This window comes from Lichtheimia ornata (assembly GCF_029851405.1).
Source record: "Lichtheimia ornata isolate CBS 291.66 chromosome Unknown scaffold00011, whole genome shotgun sequence".
In the NCBI taxonomy this organism is placed as follows: Eukaryota; Fungi; Mucoromycota; class Mucoromycetes; order Mucorales; family Lichtheimiaceae; genus Lichtheimia; species Lichtheimia ornata.
Window position 1 is genome coordinate 485,889 of NW_026695331.1, and position 16,248 is coordinate 502,136.

At 44.0% G+C, this 16,248-nt stretch overlaps 7 protein-coding genes across 7 annotated transcripts; 5 read left to right on the top strand and 2 right to left on the bottom strand.

Moving 5' to 3' along the window:
- Nucleotides 1–147: 147 nt before the first annotated feature.
- O0I10_003510 (uncharacterized protein) lies at nt 148–1,113 on the top strand (the record flags this gene model as incomplete). Its single annotated transcript, XM_058483580.1, has 5 exons — nt 148–550; nt 621–685; nt 763–873; nt 930–948; nt 1,028–1,113. The coding sequence occupies 5 exons, from the start codon at nt 148–150 to the stop codon at nt 1,111–1,113; spliced, it is 684 nt and encodes a 227-aa protein (XP_058345779.1).
- Nucleotides 1,114–5,913: 4,800 nt separating this feature from the next.
- Nucleotides 5,914–7,247, top strand: O0I10_003511 (uncharacterized protein; the record flags this gene model as incomplete). The annotated part of the gene is made up of 3 exons (XM_058483581.1): nt 5,914–5,952; nt 6,017–6,098; nt 6,964–7,247. The coding sequence occupies 3 exons, from the start codon at nt 5,914–5,916 to the stop codon at nt 7,245–7,247; spliced, it is 405 nt and encodes a 134-aa protein (XP_058345780.1).
- Nucleotides 7,248–7,356: 109 nt separating this feature from the next.
- O0I10_003512 (uncharacterized protein) lies at nt 7,357–8,064 on the top strand (the record flags this gene model as incomplete). The annotated part of the gene is made up of 3 exons (XM_058483582.1): nt 7,357–7,404; nt 7,463–7,504; nt 7,582–8,064. 3 exons carry the CDS (start codon nt 7,357–7,359, stop codon nt 8,062–8,064), a joined length of 573 nt encoding a protein of 190 aa, XP_058345781.1.
- Nucleotides 8,065–8,964: 900 nt separating this feature from the next.
- Nucleotides 8,965–9,632, top strand: O0I10_003513 (uncharacterized protein; the record flags this gene model as incomplete). Its single annotated transcript, XM_058483583.1, has 2 exons — nt 8,965–9,032; nt 9,380–9,632. The coding sequence occupies 2 exons, from the start codon at nt 8,965–8,967 to the stop codon at nt 9,630–9,632; spliced, it is 321 nt and encodes a 106-aa protein (XP_058345782.1).
- A 2,788-nt stretch (nt 9,633–12,420) lies between these two features.
- Nucleotides 12,421–12,862, top strand: O0I10_003514 (uncharacterized protein; the record flags this gene model as incomplete). The annotated part of the gene is made up of 3 exons (XM_058483584.1): nt 12,421–12,652; nt 12,714–12,766; nt 12,842–12,862. The coding sequence occupies 3 exons, from the start codon at nt 12,421–12,423 to the stop codon at nt 12,860–12,862; spliced, it is 306 nt and encodes a 101-aa protein (XP_058345783.1).
- A 79-nt stretch (nt 12,863–12,941) lies between these two features.
- O0I10_003515 (uncharacterized protein) lies at nt 12,942–13,580 on the bottom strand (the record flags this gene model as incomplete). Its single annotated transcript, XM_058483585.1, has 3 exons — nt 12,942–13,185; nt 13,260–13,516; nt 13,575–13,580. The coding sequence occupies 3 exons, from the start codon at nt 13,578–13,580 to the stop codon at nt 12,942–12,944; spliced, it is 507 nt and encodes a 168-aa protein (XP_058345784.1).
- A 540-nt stretch (nt 13,581–14,120) lies between these two features.
- Nucleotides 14,121–15,560, bottom strand: O0I10_003516 (adenosylhomocysteinase; the record flags this gene model as incomplete). The annotated part of the gene is made up of 3 exons (XM_058483586.1): nt 14,121–14,733; nt 14,808–15,358; nt 15,432–15,560. 3 exons carry the CDS (start codon nt 15,558–15,560, stop codon nt 14,121–14,123), a joined length of 1,293 nt encoding a protein of 430 aa, XP_058345785.1.
- Between the last annotated feature and the right edge of the window lie 688 nt (nt 15,561–16,248).

The following is a 16,248-nucleotide window of genomic DNA, read 5'->3' on the forward strand; positions in this document are numbered from 1 at the left end:
TTGTCACATCCAAGCACAAGCAATGATAATGTGTAACATTGAATAAGACCATCAATGTTAGGGAGCGTGAAAAACAAAACCGGTTGTCTCTCACCCACACCTTGTATCTTTTCCTTTCACCCACACGTCCTCTTATTCCACCATTCTATGAATGAAACCGACCCCCATTTCGAACACAATCCACGGCATAGTTCAGGTACACGGCTGAGTATGCCCGTGGCAACGCAAGTACCAACAACGACAAGCACCATTCCAGCGACTCAAGCATACAATCAACTCGACAATGAGCTGCCGTCAACCATTTGGACGCGCATTATCGATCGCTTTCGATATGGCAAGCTCATGTTAGTGGGTAGTGGTTTCGTTGGTGTTTTGGCGGTCATGTTTATTGTTCTCGGTTCGCTGGATGTGTTTCACAATAATCGATATCGTTCGGCATTGGGATTGGGCCCTTCTTCCGGTGATCACTCGAAATTCGAAGGCGATAGTTGGGGATCCGTATCAGCAGATCACTTTGATTTGCATGGAAAAGGCGATGGCACGTACTATGGTAAGCATTAAATCGAGATTGGGAAGCTGCTTATTCAATCTAACAATGATTCATTTGGTACCATCGCCAGATCCAGGAGTTGGCATTCTATCATGTGGAACCAGGTTTACTGCTCAAGATAATGTGGTTGCCTTGGTAAGTTATACCATCTCTCTTGAGGATCACTTGAGGATATGAGTGGCTAATTGTGTACTTTTCATTCTCGAATATAGAATCACGTGGATTATGGTGAATACGTCAATCCAAATGAAAGTCCAGTCTGTGGTGCTTGTATCAAGATCACTGGACCACTCGGATCTGTAAAAGCTACTATACAAGATATGGTAAGTTGAGGGGATGTTGTTGTGAAATGTAAATCTAATGGTATGCGATTTCATAGTGCCCTCAATGTGGTCAAGGTAAGCCATTTATAAGGAGAATGGGTTATTTGAAGGATACATTTGCTAACATGATGGATGTCATTTCTCTCTATTGAAGGTTCACTCGATCTTTCTCCCGCCGTCTATGGCCAAGTGGGCGATTTCGTTGAGGGACGGATACCAGTTTCTTGGGATCCATGCTAATTAGACGCTCGTATTTATCTCTAGCCCGTAGTATACCTTTAAAGTACAGTATTCTATATAAGTTAATGTATAATTGGTTTTCAATCGCTGTAACAATGATGGACATGAATGGGGTTGCATAATCGCTCTTGCATTTGCGTGGGTTAATCAGGGTTCTGAAAGTGTCAGCGATCAAAGAATGATATGATGGAAAAGAGAGAGATGTGTGGGAGTACGATAGTAGGCGATGACATCCGTGCTTATATGTGTACATTGGAGTGGGTATTTTTGTGGTCACAAAGAGTGGCGAATAGTGCATGAATTGATAAAAGGGTACATAAGCTGATAATGAAACGATGCATCAAAAGCGATATGGTGGTGGGACGCGTATTACCACGTACAAGATCGAGTCTGCTCGTTCCTTTTTAAAATCATTGGTCTTTATCCATCATGTACATCGACTAAAATAAGGAAGGCTTCAACATCTCCTGCCATTAATCTCACAAGGTCTAATCACAAAAGAAAGGGAGATGAGTTGTGCCATCGAATATAGCCATTGTTCAAGACACCATGAAACAACCAGGCCCTTTCTCTCCTCTCTTTTTCCTTTATCACAGCATTTACATGTGGGTACACTTCTACAATCCTGCATAAATCTTTCTATAATGCAAAGCGTTACGTGTCCTCAGATGACGAGGTTGCATTCAGGAAGAAGGAATAGCTCTTACGCTATAGAAACTTAGAAATCGTTGGGAACTCGATCTCGTATTCACTAAAGTAACCCCTTTATTCAACATCATTCATAAGAGATAGATTCAGGAGAGGTGCAACGAATTGATCGGATGATAGGATTCATCGACTTGGGAAGTTTCTATCCTTCGGACAGGATAGGGCACGTGATCCACGTTGACTAATCATATACATGGCATGTCAAAGTATGCAGCTGGATGATGATGGTTGACAGGTTGCACAAATGATGATAATAGCAGTTGCTATGGAATTGCGTCTGAAGTAGGATATTTGGATGCACCAATCATTCAGGATGATAGCACCAAGGTCAAGTTGACAGTGGAGACACAAGAACAAAGACTCTTTCCCACCCGTTATGTATCCAATTCCTTTCATCCCATGAACCAAAGCAATATCCAGCTCCATATCCATATCCATATCAAGTCGTATGTTTTATAAAACAAGTTGCTACGTGTAAAATAAAGCTGCTTCTACACAAAGCCATTTGCTGTTCACGCTGAAAGGCAAGTTGCTGCAAGTAACATGAGACAGTGGAGTAAACACGTTGCTAATGGCTGCTGCTGTTACGATTGGTTGTGGCAGAGGAGCGTGCAGCATCAAGAAAGGCGTGTGTTTTAGTAGAGCGACAAGGCTGCGTACACGCCATGGACTTGCCATTCAGCCAAAGACAATGGGATCAAGGCAGCTGTAGGATTGACATGATGGGTGTGTTGAAGCAGGACAATCGTTCGCAGGTGGTAGTTGTATGTGCTCGAATGGGTCACCAGTTGAGAATGGGAGGAAGAGAAGATGAAGTGGGGGGGGGAAGAGGTGGAGTTCAAGTCGATTTCTTTGGTGTTGGATGTCATTTCTTTGTTTGAGCGTTTTTCAGTCAAATCACCTTGGATCAAGAAAGTTGAAGGATGGGCATGCTGGGCTGAAGCAAGACAATCGTTCACATGCATTGGGTTGGGTAACAATGGCGAATGGGAGGAATGGGTTATTAGCTGGCATTTATGAACTATTCCTAAATAATGTACAAGTATCATGCATCGCCTGTGCTGACTGACTTAAGTTACACAACACCACCCTCTGCATCTTTTGCTCTATTGTAGTGATACTACTTGACAATGAACAAAGAACTCTTTTCATATAGCATCACGCTTACAAACATAAAGGTGCCTGTATCTCCGAACTTTACAATGAAACGTGGGGTTTTTATTAGAGCAATGGGCTCGGCTTGGCCAACTGCACATTGGGTGCCAGTTTCACGATCAAGCTTGCCAATCCCAGATTTCGCAATGTCGCCACCAGCCAAACTGGATCTGGGGGTCGACCTCTTGAAACTTTTTTCGACGACCAAAAAAATATTTTTTGGGCTAGTTGCGACATTGAACGTCAAACTTTCACACAAGGTGCTGTTGGCCAAGCCGAGCCCATTGCTCTAATAAAAACCCCACGTTTCATTGTAAAGTTTAGAGATACAGGCACCTTTATGTTTGTAAGCGTGATGCTATATGAGAAGTGGTCTTTGTTTAAAGTAAAGTAGCTAGACCCTGACAGAGCAAAAGATGCAGAGGGTCGTGTTGTGTAACACAGCTACGTTTGCATGAATGGAAGGGTCAATGTATAAATACTTTATGGATCATCTAGGAACAGGCATGTATTGCTAGCTAACGGCCACTTTTATCCAATCATCATTGTTGCGAGATCCACTGCATGGGAACAATGCCCCTGCTCTAGACATTCATTTCCATGATTAAAGTAGGTTGATCCGAGCTGATTTGACTGAGCTACGGTCAAAGAGAGATTACATCACTCCGGACATAGAGTACGCTCGATGTAGCTCAACCGATGTAATCTTGTGTGAGCGTAACTCAACCAAATCAGCTCGGATCAACCTACTTTAATCATGGAAATGAATGTCTCGAGCAGGAGCATCGTCCACCTACAATAGAATGCACAAAAGTTGGGAATGCACAAAAGTGGCTATTAGCTGCCAATGTATGACATAAAAGTGAGGGTTGCGTACCTGTCATGCATGGTCCCTGAAGTCCAAACTTTTTAACCCAGTTACCCAAAGAGGTCCCTCTGCATCTTTGGCTCTGCCAGGGTCCAGCGACTTGACATTGAACGAAGACCACTTCTCATATAGCATCACGCTTACAAACATAAAGGTGCCTGTATCTCTAAACTTTACAATCCAACGTGGGGGTTTTATTAGAGCAATGTGCTCGGCTTGGCCAACAGCACCTTGTGTGCAAGTTTCATGATCAAGCTTGCCAATCCCAGATTTCGCAATGTCGCTACCAGCCAAACTGGATCTGGGGGTCGACCTCGTCGACGACGACGACCAAAAAATATTTTTTGGGCTAGTTGCGACATTGAACGCGAAACTTGCACACAAGGTGCTGTTGGCCAAGCCGAGCACATTGCTCTAATAAAAAACCCACGTTTCATTGTAAAGTTTAGAGATACAGGCACGTTTATGTTTTACCTATGCTGTAAGCGTGATGGAGTTGCTTTATCCTAGTGGATGGTGTCGGCTGCATTAACGGAAAGATGAAGAGCTGAGTGAAACGGCACGTGGGGGTTACACACATGCGCCCTTGACAGGTTACTGCACAAATGGATGATGATTGTCTTTTAGAAGATACGTAAACAGCATCCAATAAAGAAAAAGGTATACATATTATCAATGACCATGGATACATACATGTATGTTACGTTCTTGTATGTTTTGATAGGTAGGGAACCACATGCTGGTTGCACAAATCCACGAGTCGATCTGCATAAGTTAGAGCGCACGGACCTGATAGACACCAATCCCGCCAGAGTGAAATGATGCACATCTTGATTACAAGGATTGTGTTCAGTGATCATTCTTATGGAGCCAAGAGTATAGGATATTGTTGAGGGTACGTATAAACAGTAGCTGTAGCAAGCGGGGTGGCATGGAGTCCACGAATTGGAGCGAACAGGAGGAACAAAGAGACCACTCTTCTTCACTTCCACTTCACAAAAAAAAGGTAAGCTTGTCTCCATTTACAAACCACAACGCGTTAATTGCTGGCATTCCTTACAATGTACAGCGTTCATTGGGGTGAACATGTGGTCAATGGCGACACTTACCAGTTGCAGACATTCAACAACAAGTACGCGCGCGATCTGCCCATGACTCATGCTTCCATTGCAATACAACATGTACGTTCCATCGCTGCATTACTTTACCATTCAAGCTGGACATTGAGATACTAAAGTTCACGTGTAGTTTACTATTCTCGCGTTTATACGAGATCCAAAGGGGGCGTCGTGTGTCGTGTGTATGCTTTCCATGGTTGTCGTCAGGGAGGGTCGCAACCTATTGTTACTATGAGTATGTCGACATGAAAAGCGAATGTTATTGTTACCTTACACTTCACTTACTGTAGCTTGGACATGTTGGATTATGGTACCTCTGGCGGCAACAGGATACGGATCTCAAAGCAAGAATGCTGTATGGTTGGCTCAATGGTATGCGTGGTATTGGATCTACAAAGCGAAACCTGTGAATTAACGAGACTTACAGTGAAACAGCAGCAAGACAATATGGATGACATGGAGATACGGTTTTATTTGAGGCGATGATGCTATTGAGGGATACCACAAGGTAAGAGAGTTCATTATGATGGGATTGGTTGGATACAAGTGAACTTACCAAATGCCTTACAGTGGCAGAGCCTCTTTCGGCGATACTATTTTGATCAATCAGCACGCCGAGGATGTCATTGTATAGTACTATGCTCTCCTGGGGAATTTTGGCCCGGAAACAGTGTGACTCAAGATGCGATGGCAAGGCCAATTTGAAAAGGCATCCGCTGTGCACACGGCCTCCATCCAAGTGCGGCTATTGATTTCCTTGCCTACAGAGAGAAGATGGATATCTCTTATGATGCCAATTTCAGGATCCAATGAGAGTATGGTACATATGGTGGCATACCGTGGCGTTGCAGGTTGATTATTGTATTGCCTTCGGATGGTGTATTTGGTTACAATTCCTTGTGATCACCATGGTTCAGGGCGTCGTGTGCCTTCCTTACCGAGTCGTCCACAATGAGAGTTCTCAAGACGTCTTCACATTGCTTCTTTTGGGTATGGTGACAACAAACGCGTGTGGATTGGGTTTGCTTCTTATCTCACTTTACGTTTATGGTAGGTGAACATGTTGGATGATGGTACATGTGGGCAGCAACAGGATACGGATCTCAAAGCAAGAATGCTGTATGGTTGGCTCAATGGTATGCGTGGTATTGGATCTACAAAGCGAAACCTGTGAATTAACGAGACTTACAGTGAAACAGCAGCAAGACAATATGGATGACATGGATATACGGCTTTATTTGAGGCAATGATGCTATTGAGGAATACCACAAGGTAAGAGGTTCATTGTGGGATTGACTGAATTCAAGTGAACTTACCAAACGCCATACAGTGGCAGAGCCTCTTTCGGCGATACTATTTGATCAATCAGCACGTCGAGGATGTCATTGTATAGTACTATGCTCTCCTGGGGAATTTTGGCCCGGAAACAGTGTGACTCAAGATGCGATGGCAAGGCCAATTTGAAAAGGCATCCGCTGTGCACACGGCCTCCATCCAAGTACGGCTATTGATTTCCTTGCCTACAGAGAAAAGGTGGATATCTCTTATGATGCCAATTTCAGGATCCAATGAGAGTATAGTACATATGGTGGCATACCTTGGCGCTGCAGGTTGATTATTGAATTGCCTTCGGATGGTGTATTTGGTTGCAATTCCTTGTGATCACCATGGTTCAGGGCGTCGTGTGCCTTCCTTACCGAGTTGTCCACAATGAGAGTTCTCAAGACGTCTTTACATTGCTTCTTTTGCGTATGGCGACAACAAAGCGTGTGGATTGGGTTTGCTTCTTATCTCACATTGCGTTTATGGTAGGTTGAACATGTTGGATGATGGTACCTCTGGCAGCAACAGGATACGGATCTCAAAGCAAGAATGCTGTATGGTTGGCTCAATGGTATGCATGGTATTGGATCTACAAAGCAAAACATGTTAATTAACGAGCCTTACAATGAAACAGCAGCGGCACCTACTGGATGGCATGGATATACGGCTTTATTTGAGGCAATGATGCTATTGAGGAATACCACAAGGTAAGAGGTTTATTGTGGGATTGGTTGGATTCAAGTGAACTTACCAAACACCATACAGTGGCAGAGCCTCTTTCGGCGATACTATTATTATCACGGCTGCACGTCAAGGGCGTCATTGTACTATACTTTCCTGTGGAGCTCTACATGTTGTGCCCGGGGACAGTGCGACTCATGTTGCGGCCTCATGGATTTAAAAATGCATCCTCTGTTCGCACGGCTCCATCGTTTCACGGCTATTGGTCTCCTTGCCTTTAGAGAGAAGATGGTATCTCTATTGATGCACTTCATCGCGTCGATCCACAGGAGAGTACCGGTACTATGACGTTTCTTTGGCTGTGCGCTTTTATTATTACTTTACATCCTGATGGCCAATTTGGTTCCCAAGTCTGCTGGTGATGATTGCATGATTCAGGTATGTATGACTCTCATGCTTTTTGGAGACCTTTGCTGAAACGCGTACCATTATTTAGAGGGACCATTGTAGAGAGCTGCTTGTCTTTTGGTGCTTTGGAGTTTACAAGATCACAGCTATAAATACTAAGTATTATTCGATGGTTTTGGACAATTGTTTATGGTGCATCTTTTATAGGTGAATCATGTCAGCCATGGAGAAGTGTTTATGTCTTTGGTGGTGTCAACCTTTATTGCGTCTCGGGTGGTTGGTTACCAAGCAACGGGCGATTTCTCTGGAGAATGTCAGCCAATGAACGTCTTTTATGAGTGGAGTGTATCAGCAAAAAGTAACAGCATCCATATCAAGCTTTATCCCATCATCTGGTTTTCTCGTTATCGGCAATTCGGTGGGCGTCCTGAAATGAAGTTCTCTTATCGATTGATCACATCAGCAGCAAGGAACAACTTGTATATCTTTGATATCAGCAACCTTTCTATCTCTTGGTGGTTCTGGTTATCGGCAATTCCTTTGATGGATTTCTACAACTATACGTGTCTTATGGATGGATCATGTAATCAACAAGCAATGAGAGCCCGCGTTCAAATCTTTTGTGTTACCAAGGTCATTCATGCATCTCGTCAAGGACTCCATCGTCAAGCTGCATTCCATACCCAATGAAAAAGGATTGGTATCTCATTCATATCGGCTATATCACTGAGTGTACTCCCTTCCGCAGCTAGGATGCTGGTTTGGGCTTTTCGATTGATGATTTTTCGATTTGCATGTGGTCTTGGGCAACACATTGGTTCGTTCTCGCTCCTTGCAAGGGCTCTTCGGCATCGTGTAAGTATGCTACCTTTGGTGGTACAAGTATTACTCGACCTTCTCACTGTATATTCCCATCAAGTATCGTTCCATCGCTTACAACCCGGGTGCCAACGTAGTGGGTCTTATCAACAAGAGAATGATTGCAAGAATCGGCTAGATTTGGATATCAGCAGGATTTCGTGCATACATGGGTATCATTGGTAAATAGTGATCCATTAGTTTCTACAACGCCTGCCAACCTCTTCGTTTACTATAGTATGTGGTCTATTCTGCAAGCTATTTGTCTTCTGGTTCTTTGGGATTTTCATGGATGAGGCTGTCATTGAATGTCGACATGTTTTCGTGCATACATGGGTATCATTGGTAAATAGTGACCCGTTCTCTTCTTCAACGCCTGCTAACCTCCTCTTTTATTATAGTATGTGGGATATTCAGCAAGCTACTTGTCTTCTGGTGCATTGGGATTTCTATGGATGAAGTTGTCATTGAATGTCAACATGTTTTCGTGCTTATGGCTGTCATTGGTAAATAGTGGATGATCCGTGTTTTGGCTCCAATCCCAATCAACCTCCTCTTCTATTACTATAGTATGTGGGATATTCAGCAAGCTGCATGTCTTCTGGTGCATTGGGATTTCTATGGATGAGGCTGTCATTGAATGTCGACATGTTTTCGTGCGTATGGCTATCATTGGTAAATGATGATCCGTTCTCTTCTTCAACGCCTGCCAACCACCTCTTTTATTATAGTATGTGGGCTATTCAGCAAGCTACTTGTCTTCTGGTGCATTGGGATTTCTATGGATGCAGCTGTCATTGGTAAATAATGACCCATTCTTTCTTTCAATGCCTACTAACACCCTCTTTCATGTGGGTTATTCAGCGTGCTACTTGTCTTGTTCCCTTTGGATTCTTGATGGATGCAGCTATTATTGGCTGTCAACAGGGGTTTATTCATATGGCTTTCATTGGTAATAGTGGGTCACCCGTTTTTTGGCTCCAATCCCAACCAACCCCCTCTTTTGTTATAGTATGTGTGCTATTCAGCAAGCTACTTGTATTTTGGTCCTTTGGAGTATTCATGGATGCAGCTATCATTGCTAAGTATCGTTCTATGGGTTCGGGAAACTGTTTACCGTGCATCTTTTATAAGCGAATCATGTCAGGGTCAAAGAGCAACGTCGACAGCATCCTTCAGTGTCAGCTTGCCTTATTACATCGTTCGATGATTTTCATTACTGTACCACCTATTGGACATTTCCTTTTATAAGCATCTGCAGCGGCAAGGCAACAAGTTCTCGCCAAGTTTTATCTCGTGTTATTGTGGTCCTAGTTGTTGACAACCCTTTCACTGGATATCCTGCTACGCATGCCTGTTATCGGTGGATCATATCAGCTACAAGCAAGAAGCAGCAATGAGCAACAGAGCCCACATCTTTAGTGTCGACAACATTTACTTGATCCTCTGATGGTTCTCGTTATTGGCAAATTGACTTCAAGAGCCCTCTTCACCGCACGTATCTTATGGATGTATCACATCAGCAACAAACAACAATGTTACGTGTCCTTTTGGTGCTGTCAAGGTGTATCCATCTCTCATGGCATTCATCATCAAGTATCGCTTGGAGAAACGGCTATCAGAATTGGTCACTGTGACGACATCTCTACAGCAAGGAAATGTGTTCTGATTACTGGGTGGCACCAAATATCGTGGATTCTCATATGACACTGGCTAAGTATTGTTACCATTACCTCAAAGATAAATTAGTGATATGCAGTTTTATAGGCCCATCATTCCATCAAGCTATAATCTCGCATGCTCTTTGGTGCCATCAAAGTCGCTCCTTACAGTTGTCAATGGCGAATCCTATTGAATTGGAAGACGAAGATCAACATTTGAATTTGGGTGGGTGTCTCAGAAACAAGCAAGCGATCTCTATCTTATAGTTGTGGTTGTCAAGGATACCGTTTCCATGGTTTTGGAAATCAGCTACCTGCAAGTCGTCTCTTTATCGGTGGATCTTCAGAGCAATGTTTTTATTGGTGCCATGGCGGATCTCATTCCTCAAGTACTTGTATGGATACCTTGGACGCTCTCTTGGCAAGTCAATATCCTCGTGTGTGCTATTTCATCAAGACCGGATTTATTTGTTGCAGTGCATGATGTGTCTCTCTGATGACGCCAGCCCAAAAAGGTCGCTTGATGGCAGCAACTACTGATATGGCGGATGTTTATTTGCTATGGGTAGAACGGGATGGTGCCTTGCTCTTTTGTGTAAAGCATCGTTGGCAGTTATGATTTACATGCGACAGTGTGGTCAGCCCTATCTTGGCCCTATCAATTGCATTTAATGATTACTGCCTTAGCCGTTGGAAGTCAGACTGTTACTCAGTGGCCTTGTGGTAGATATGGGATCATGTATTGCTTTTTGCTCTTATGGGTCGGCCTCTGTGGGCGTGGGATGCTATCCTTTTTTCAGACTGAACATGTTGGCTCGAGCAGCACCTATAGAAGATGCTGTTGTTTACAATGGCAGCCCCCGTTATCCGGCTTGGTGCACCGTAGGGGAGAGGGTGACGGCAAAGCCTTCGCGTGGCCATCCTTGTCAGTACATGGGTTTCCATGGAAGCTAATTTGCCACCTTATCATTTATGTATTTTTTACGCATTCGTGAGCATCACTAACAGTACTCTAATAGCTATATCAAGTGGCCAAAAGGTACAGGCTGGGAGTCGAACCCAATGAGAGATGATGCCCAAAGTTGCACTACCTGACCAAGAACTTATTCAATAATAGCAGCATTCATTATTACAATAAACGCCTTTTCCATTGTCTTTGTTCGCTGCACATACGTTTGTTCATACACATAAAGACCTTTGTTGTTGGGTTGCTGGAAACCGAAAACCATGGTGTAGTGATTTTGAGCCGAACAAGAAGCCAAACCAGCCAACGCCTTGATACCAAACTTGCCCTCTATACAAGCTGACGCGTCAATGGAACCAATTCGGCTGCAACATTGGACTCTGAATGTACCTGTTGACACCAAGCGTAGAGCGGGAATAGCAATGAGCAAAAGGAAGCAACCATATCGCCATGGCAACCACCAACCACCAACCACGCTCATTCCTCAGCATTTGGACACACACTCGCTCCCTGACAATGCATGTTCAGAACTACATTAACACCTCACAGCCAACAAGAGCACTCTTTGATAATACATTACCTTGATCGAGATGTCGTGAATGGAATAAGGAAAGGTTGTCTCAAGTCGTGGAGCTGCTGACCCCCAAGTTTAAATCCCCCTACTGCTATTACACTGAGGCCACTCAATGACCGCACACACACCCATCCACCCATCGTCATCATCACCCTCACAATAGACAATAGGTACACGTAAATAAAAGAAATGATCCTCACGTATAGCAAAAGGGTGTGTGCCATTTTACACTTTACATGATAATGATGATCCAACAACAGCCATTGCCTTACTACCAGGTTACCTCGAATCAAGAAAGTTAAATGATGGGCATGCTGGGCTGGAGCAGGACAATCGTTCGTATGCATTGGATTGGACAACAATGGAGAATGGGAGGACTAAGGTTATTAGCTGGCAGTTTACAAATAACTTACCAATTTGATTCTTCTGATATTGGATGATGTTTCTGTGTTTGAGCGTAACTCAACCAAATCCTCTCGGATCAAGAAAGTTGAAGGATGGGCATGCTGGGCTGGAGCAGGACAATCGTTCACATGCATTGGATCGGGAAACAAAGGTGATTGGGAGGAATGGGCTATTAGCTGACATGAACCTTGTTCCAGGGCAGCTTATTACAGAGATAGCCTCTTAATGTAGATACATGGATAAAGCAAAAGGATGCGGGTTCCTTTATGAATACGTAGTAGGAAGCCAGTAATGTGGTTGTGTAAACGTGTAAGTTTATTGTAAAACCATAGTGTTAAGCCTTTCAAAAAGTTTACGAGCGACATGAGCTAGTCATTGATGTAATGAAGGCATCGAGTATGATACCATGGCTGTAGACGATCATGTGACAAGCATCCAAGAGGTAAAGCCAGCCAGTGGTGCGCTTCTCCACGTTAAGCACAAGCTGGTGTGACGTCGACTACTGAGAGCCAATCTTGAGGAGAGATTCACGGTAAAGGAAAAAACAGTGTTGACCCTTCCACACACACACCTTTTATATCCCCATGTCGTCACTTCAGAACGCGCATCGTCTTCACGTCCAATCCTTGTACAAGCGTGCTCTTAAGACCTCTCTCGACTGGTACATTCAACGCGATTTGTGGCGCCAAAAGGCTTTGGACATTCGTGCCCAATTCGAGCGTAACAAGCATGTCTCCAACCCCAAGGAAATCCAACTCTTGTTGAAGAATGCTGAAAAGGAACTCCAAAGCTGGGCTCACCCTGATCCTTACAAGCGTACGTTGTCTTATTGTCTTTTGTGGTGTATTGGAAAAGTACTCATATTGTGTATATATAGCCTACTTGGGTCCCGAGGGTACAAAGTGGGAACGCAACTTGCCTCCTATCATGGTAAGCTTGATAGAGGATGAAATGGGATGTGGTTGCTATAGCAACAATAGGAACTCATCGTTGGTTTGATTGTAGCCCGAAAACCTCCAGCATTAGAAACGTTACGTCGACTAGTCAGTTTGGTAGAAAAAAAAGACAACAACATCTCTTACAACAACGCACGCTTTTTGTTTATTCATTGTCGCATGCAACGATTCTTGTTTGTGGTATTGTCGGGATTGGGAAGAATGGTAAATGTGCGGCTGCGTGTGGTATCGCCTTGTTCGATGGTATCACTGCCGACACGTTTGGTTTCGATTTGAACATGGTATTTGCCATTGGCAAGGGAAGCAGGCACAATCCAGGAAAATGAGAAATCACTGTTTTCATCACCAATATCATCACCACGCCACATACGGATTGTCTTGACAAATGCCGCACTGTTTTCATGGAGGATGTCGATCAGTACCAGGATTTGGGTCACATGAGAGGGTGGGATGCCAAATGAACTTACTCAGCGCTATTATCATCATCATCATCATCATCATTCTCTTCTTCCTGGCCATGCTCATCTTTGTGGATATCCTCATGTTTGTAGAGCTGAGCAAGAATGATTTGGTCCTCGTCGTTGTCAATCTTATCAAGCAAAAAGTCGACTTGTTGGCATGGCGAGAAAGATGATGCAGCGACTGGCTTGTTGAAATAGTCGGTGTCGGCTTGTACGTTTTGGATTATGTTACTAAGGAGCAACACGGCTGCGAGAATGGATAGCTAAAGTATCATTAGAGGAAAGGTTGTCTATGATAGCTGGTTAACACCCCATTCAAACCTTCATTCGAGTAATAAAACGATGGCAAGGTGGATTGAAAGCAAAAGGCACAGATCATCTAAAACATGCATGTTGGCTCCCCTTTTTGTATTCGCGGCAAACTTCTGAACAATGCACGCATCCAAGAGATAAAGAGTATGAATGAGGCAGTATCATCCCCTGCATCGATCTCCTTGTTACTGCCCTTGTGGCGTATAAAGAAGCCAATGAGTAACAAAAGTATGAGCATGTGATTTTACATGTTGAATGCGGGTTTTTTTATTGTTATGTGTGTATGTGTGTATGTGGTTTTTGGCAATAGAAAAGAACCCCGAACATGTTGAAACGTTCTATATCTTACAAGTGAAAAAAGATAAGCAAAAAGATGTAAGAAGAGAATGAAAAAAGGGGAAAAGATTCCAAGGATTAAATGGTTACGTTAGAAGGGGTTCTTTGGTATGCATTGATTTTTGTACAAAAGAAAATGGGGAGAGAAAAAAAGAGGGGATGTGAACGTGCGGGTGCATTATGTGAGAAAAAAAAGGATGTGTGTAAAGAGTACACCGCTTAGTAACGGTAGTGGTCAGGCTTGTAGGGACCAGCAACGGGGATACCAAGGTAATCGGATTGAACGGAGGTGAGTTCAGTAAGCTTGACACCAAGCTTGCCCAAGTGAGCACGGGCAACTTCTTCATCAAGTTGCTTGGGGAGAACGTGGACACCAACGGACCATTGGCCGGGTTGAGTCCAGAGAGCAATTTGAGCCAAGACTTGGTTGGAGAAGGAGTTGGACATGACGAACGAAGGGTGACCAGTGGCACAGCCCAAGTTGACAAGACGACCCTCAGCAAGCAAAATGACGTGACGGCCATTCTTCATGGTGAAACGATCGACTTGGGGCTTGATGTTGACGCATTCAGCAGCGTTCTCCTTGAGCCAAGCAACGTCAATTTCAATGTCAAAGTGACCAATGTTGCACACAATGGCGTCATCCTTCATGTTCTCAAAGTGAGCACCAGTGATGATGTCACGGCAGCCGGTGGTGGTGACAAAGATTTGGGCTTCCTTGACAGCCTCCTCCATGGTGGTAACTTCGTAACCTTCCATGGCAGCTTGAAGAGCGTTGATAGGATCAACTTCGGTAACCAAGACACGGGAACCGAAAGCCTTAAGAGCAGCACTAAGAAACAAGGGACACGGTTGGTTACACATGAACGTTGTTTTTTTCCCACAATGTAGTATGTATGTACTTACGCGCAACCCTTGCCGACATCACCGTAACCAGCAACAACGGAAACCTTACCGGCAATCATGACATCAGTGGCACGCTTGATACCATCAACAAGGGATTCACGGCAACCGTACAAGTTGTCGAACTTGGACTTGGTGACGGAGTCGTTGACGTTGATGGAAGGAAGCTTAAGAGTGCCGTTCTTCATCATCTTGTACAAGTTGTGGACACCAGTGGTGGTCTCCTCGGAAAGACCCTTGATACCAGGAAGAAGTTCAGGGTACTTTTCGTGAACAATGTTGGTCAAATCACCACCATCATCCAAGATCATGTTCAAAGGTTCACCGCTGGGGAACTTCAAGGTTTGCTCAATGCACCAAACGAATTCCTCATCAGTCTCACCCTTCCAGGCGTAAACAGGAACACCAGTGGCAGCAATAGCAGCGGCAGCGTGATCTTGGGTAGAGAAGATGTTACAAGAAGACCAGGTAACTTCAGCACCAAGAGCGGTCAAGGTCTCGATGAGAACAGCGGTTTGGATGGTCATGTGAAGACAACCAGCAATACGAGCACCCTATCATATACATGCCATGTTAATCATCACCATCCATTCTTACACTAAAAACAAGCGCCAATGTTGTATTTACCTTCAAGGGTTGGGAAGGACCGTACTTTTCACGGATGGACATAAGACCAGGCATTTCTTGCTCAGCGAGCTCGATTTCCTTACGGCCGAAAGCGGCAAGAGAGATATCAGCAACCTTGTAGTTGACCATGTTGACAATGGAGTGTGTTTAAGAGATGAAAGAGAAAGAAAAGATGGGTGAAAAAAAGCACAACGCGCAACACTGACGCGCTGTTATTTAAGATGCGGCCAAAAAAATTCTTCCTCGCCATCTGCCAATCATGGCTTGGAAATGCCTGATAGAGTTTAAAAATCCCATCAACCATTGCTCCGCTGTTGCTGCTTGTGGTAATGTGTGTGCATAGAGAAAATGGCTGTGTGTGCTTCACCCATTGTTGTGGTTACCGTTACTACTTGAGAGAAAGAAAGAAGGTTGCTATTGATCAATGACAGCATAGTCTTCAAATGCATCATTATCACAAGACGAGGTTGATGTTTTCATCACACATTCAACTTGTTATTTGTGCATACAGGGGCACACACACACACACGCACACACACGCAAATGACAGTGATTGAGCACGGCCTTGCGTTACCGAGATCTTTCATGTGATCCTAAAAGGCTCATTTTGTGATCCTATAGGACGCTCATTTTATCCACCATCAGGTAGTATAGATCTAGCCACCCCAATGCACACATCTTGTTGGGGGTTTAAATAGACATTCATTGTTATCCACATCACCCCCTCTGACTTTCGGTGTACCTTATTGCGCGCTGTATTAGTGCTTTACTATATCCAACACTAGTTTTATTATGATATCAGAATGACACCAGATAA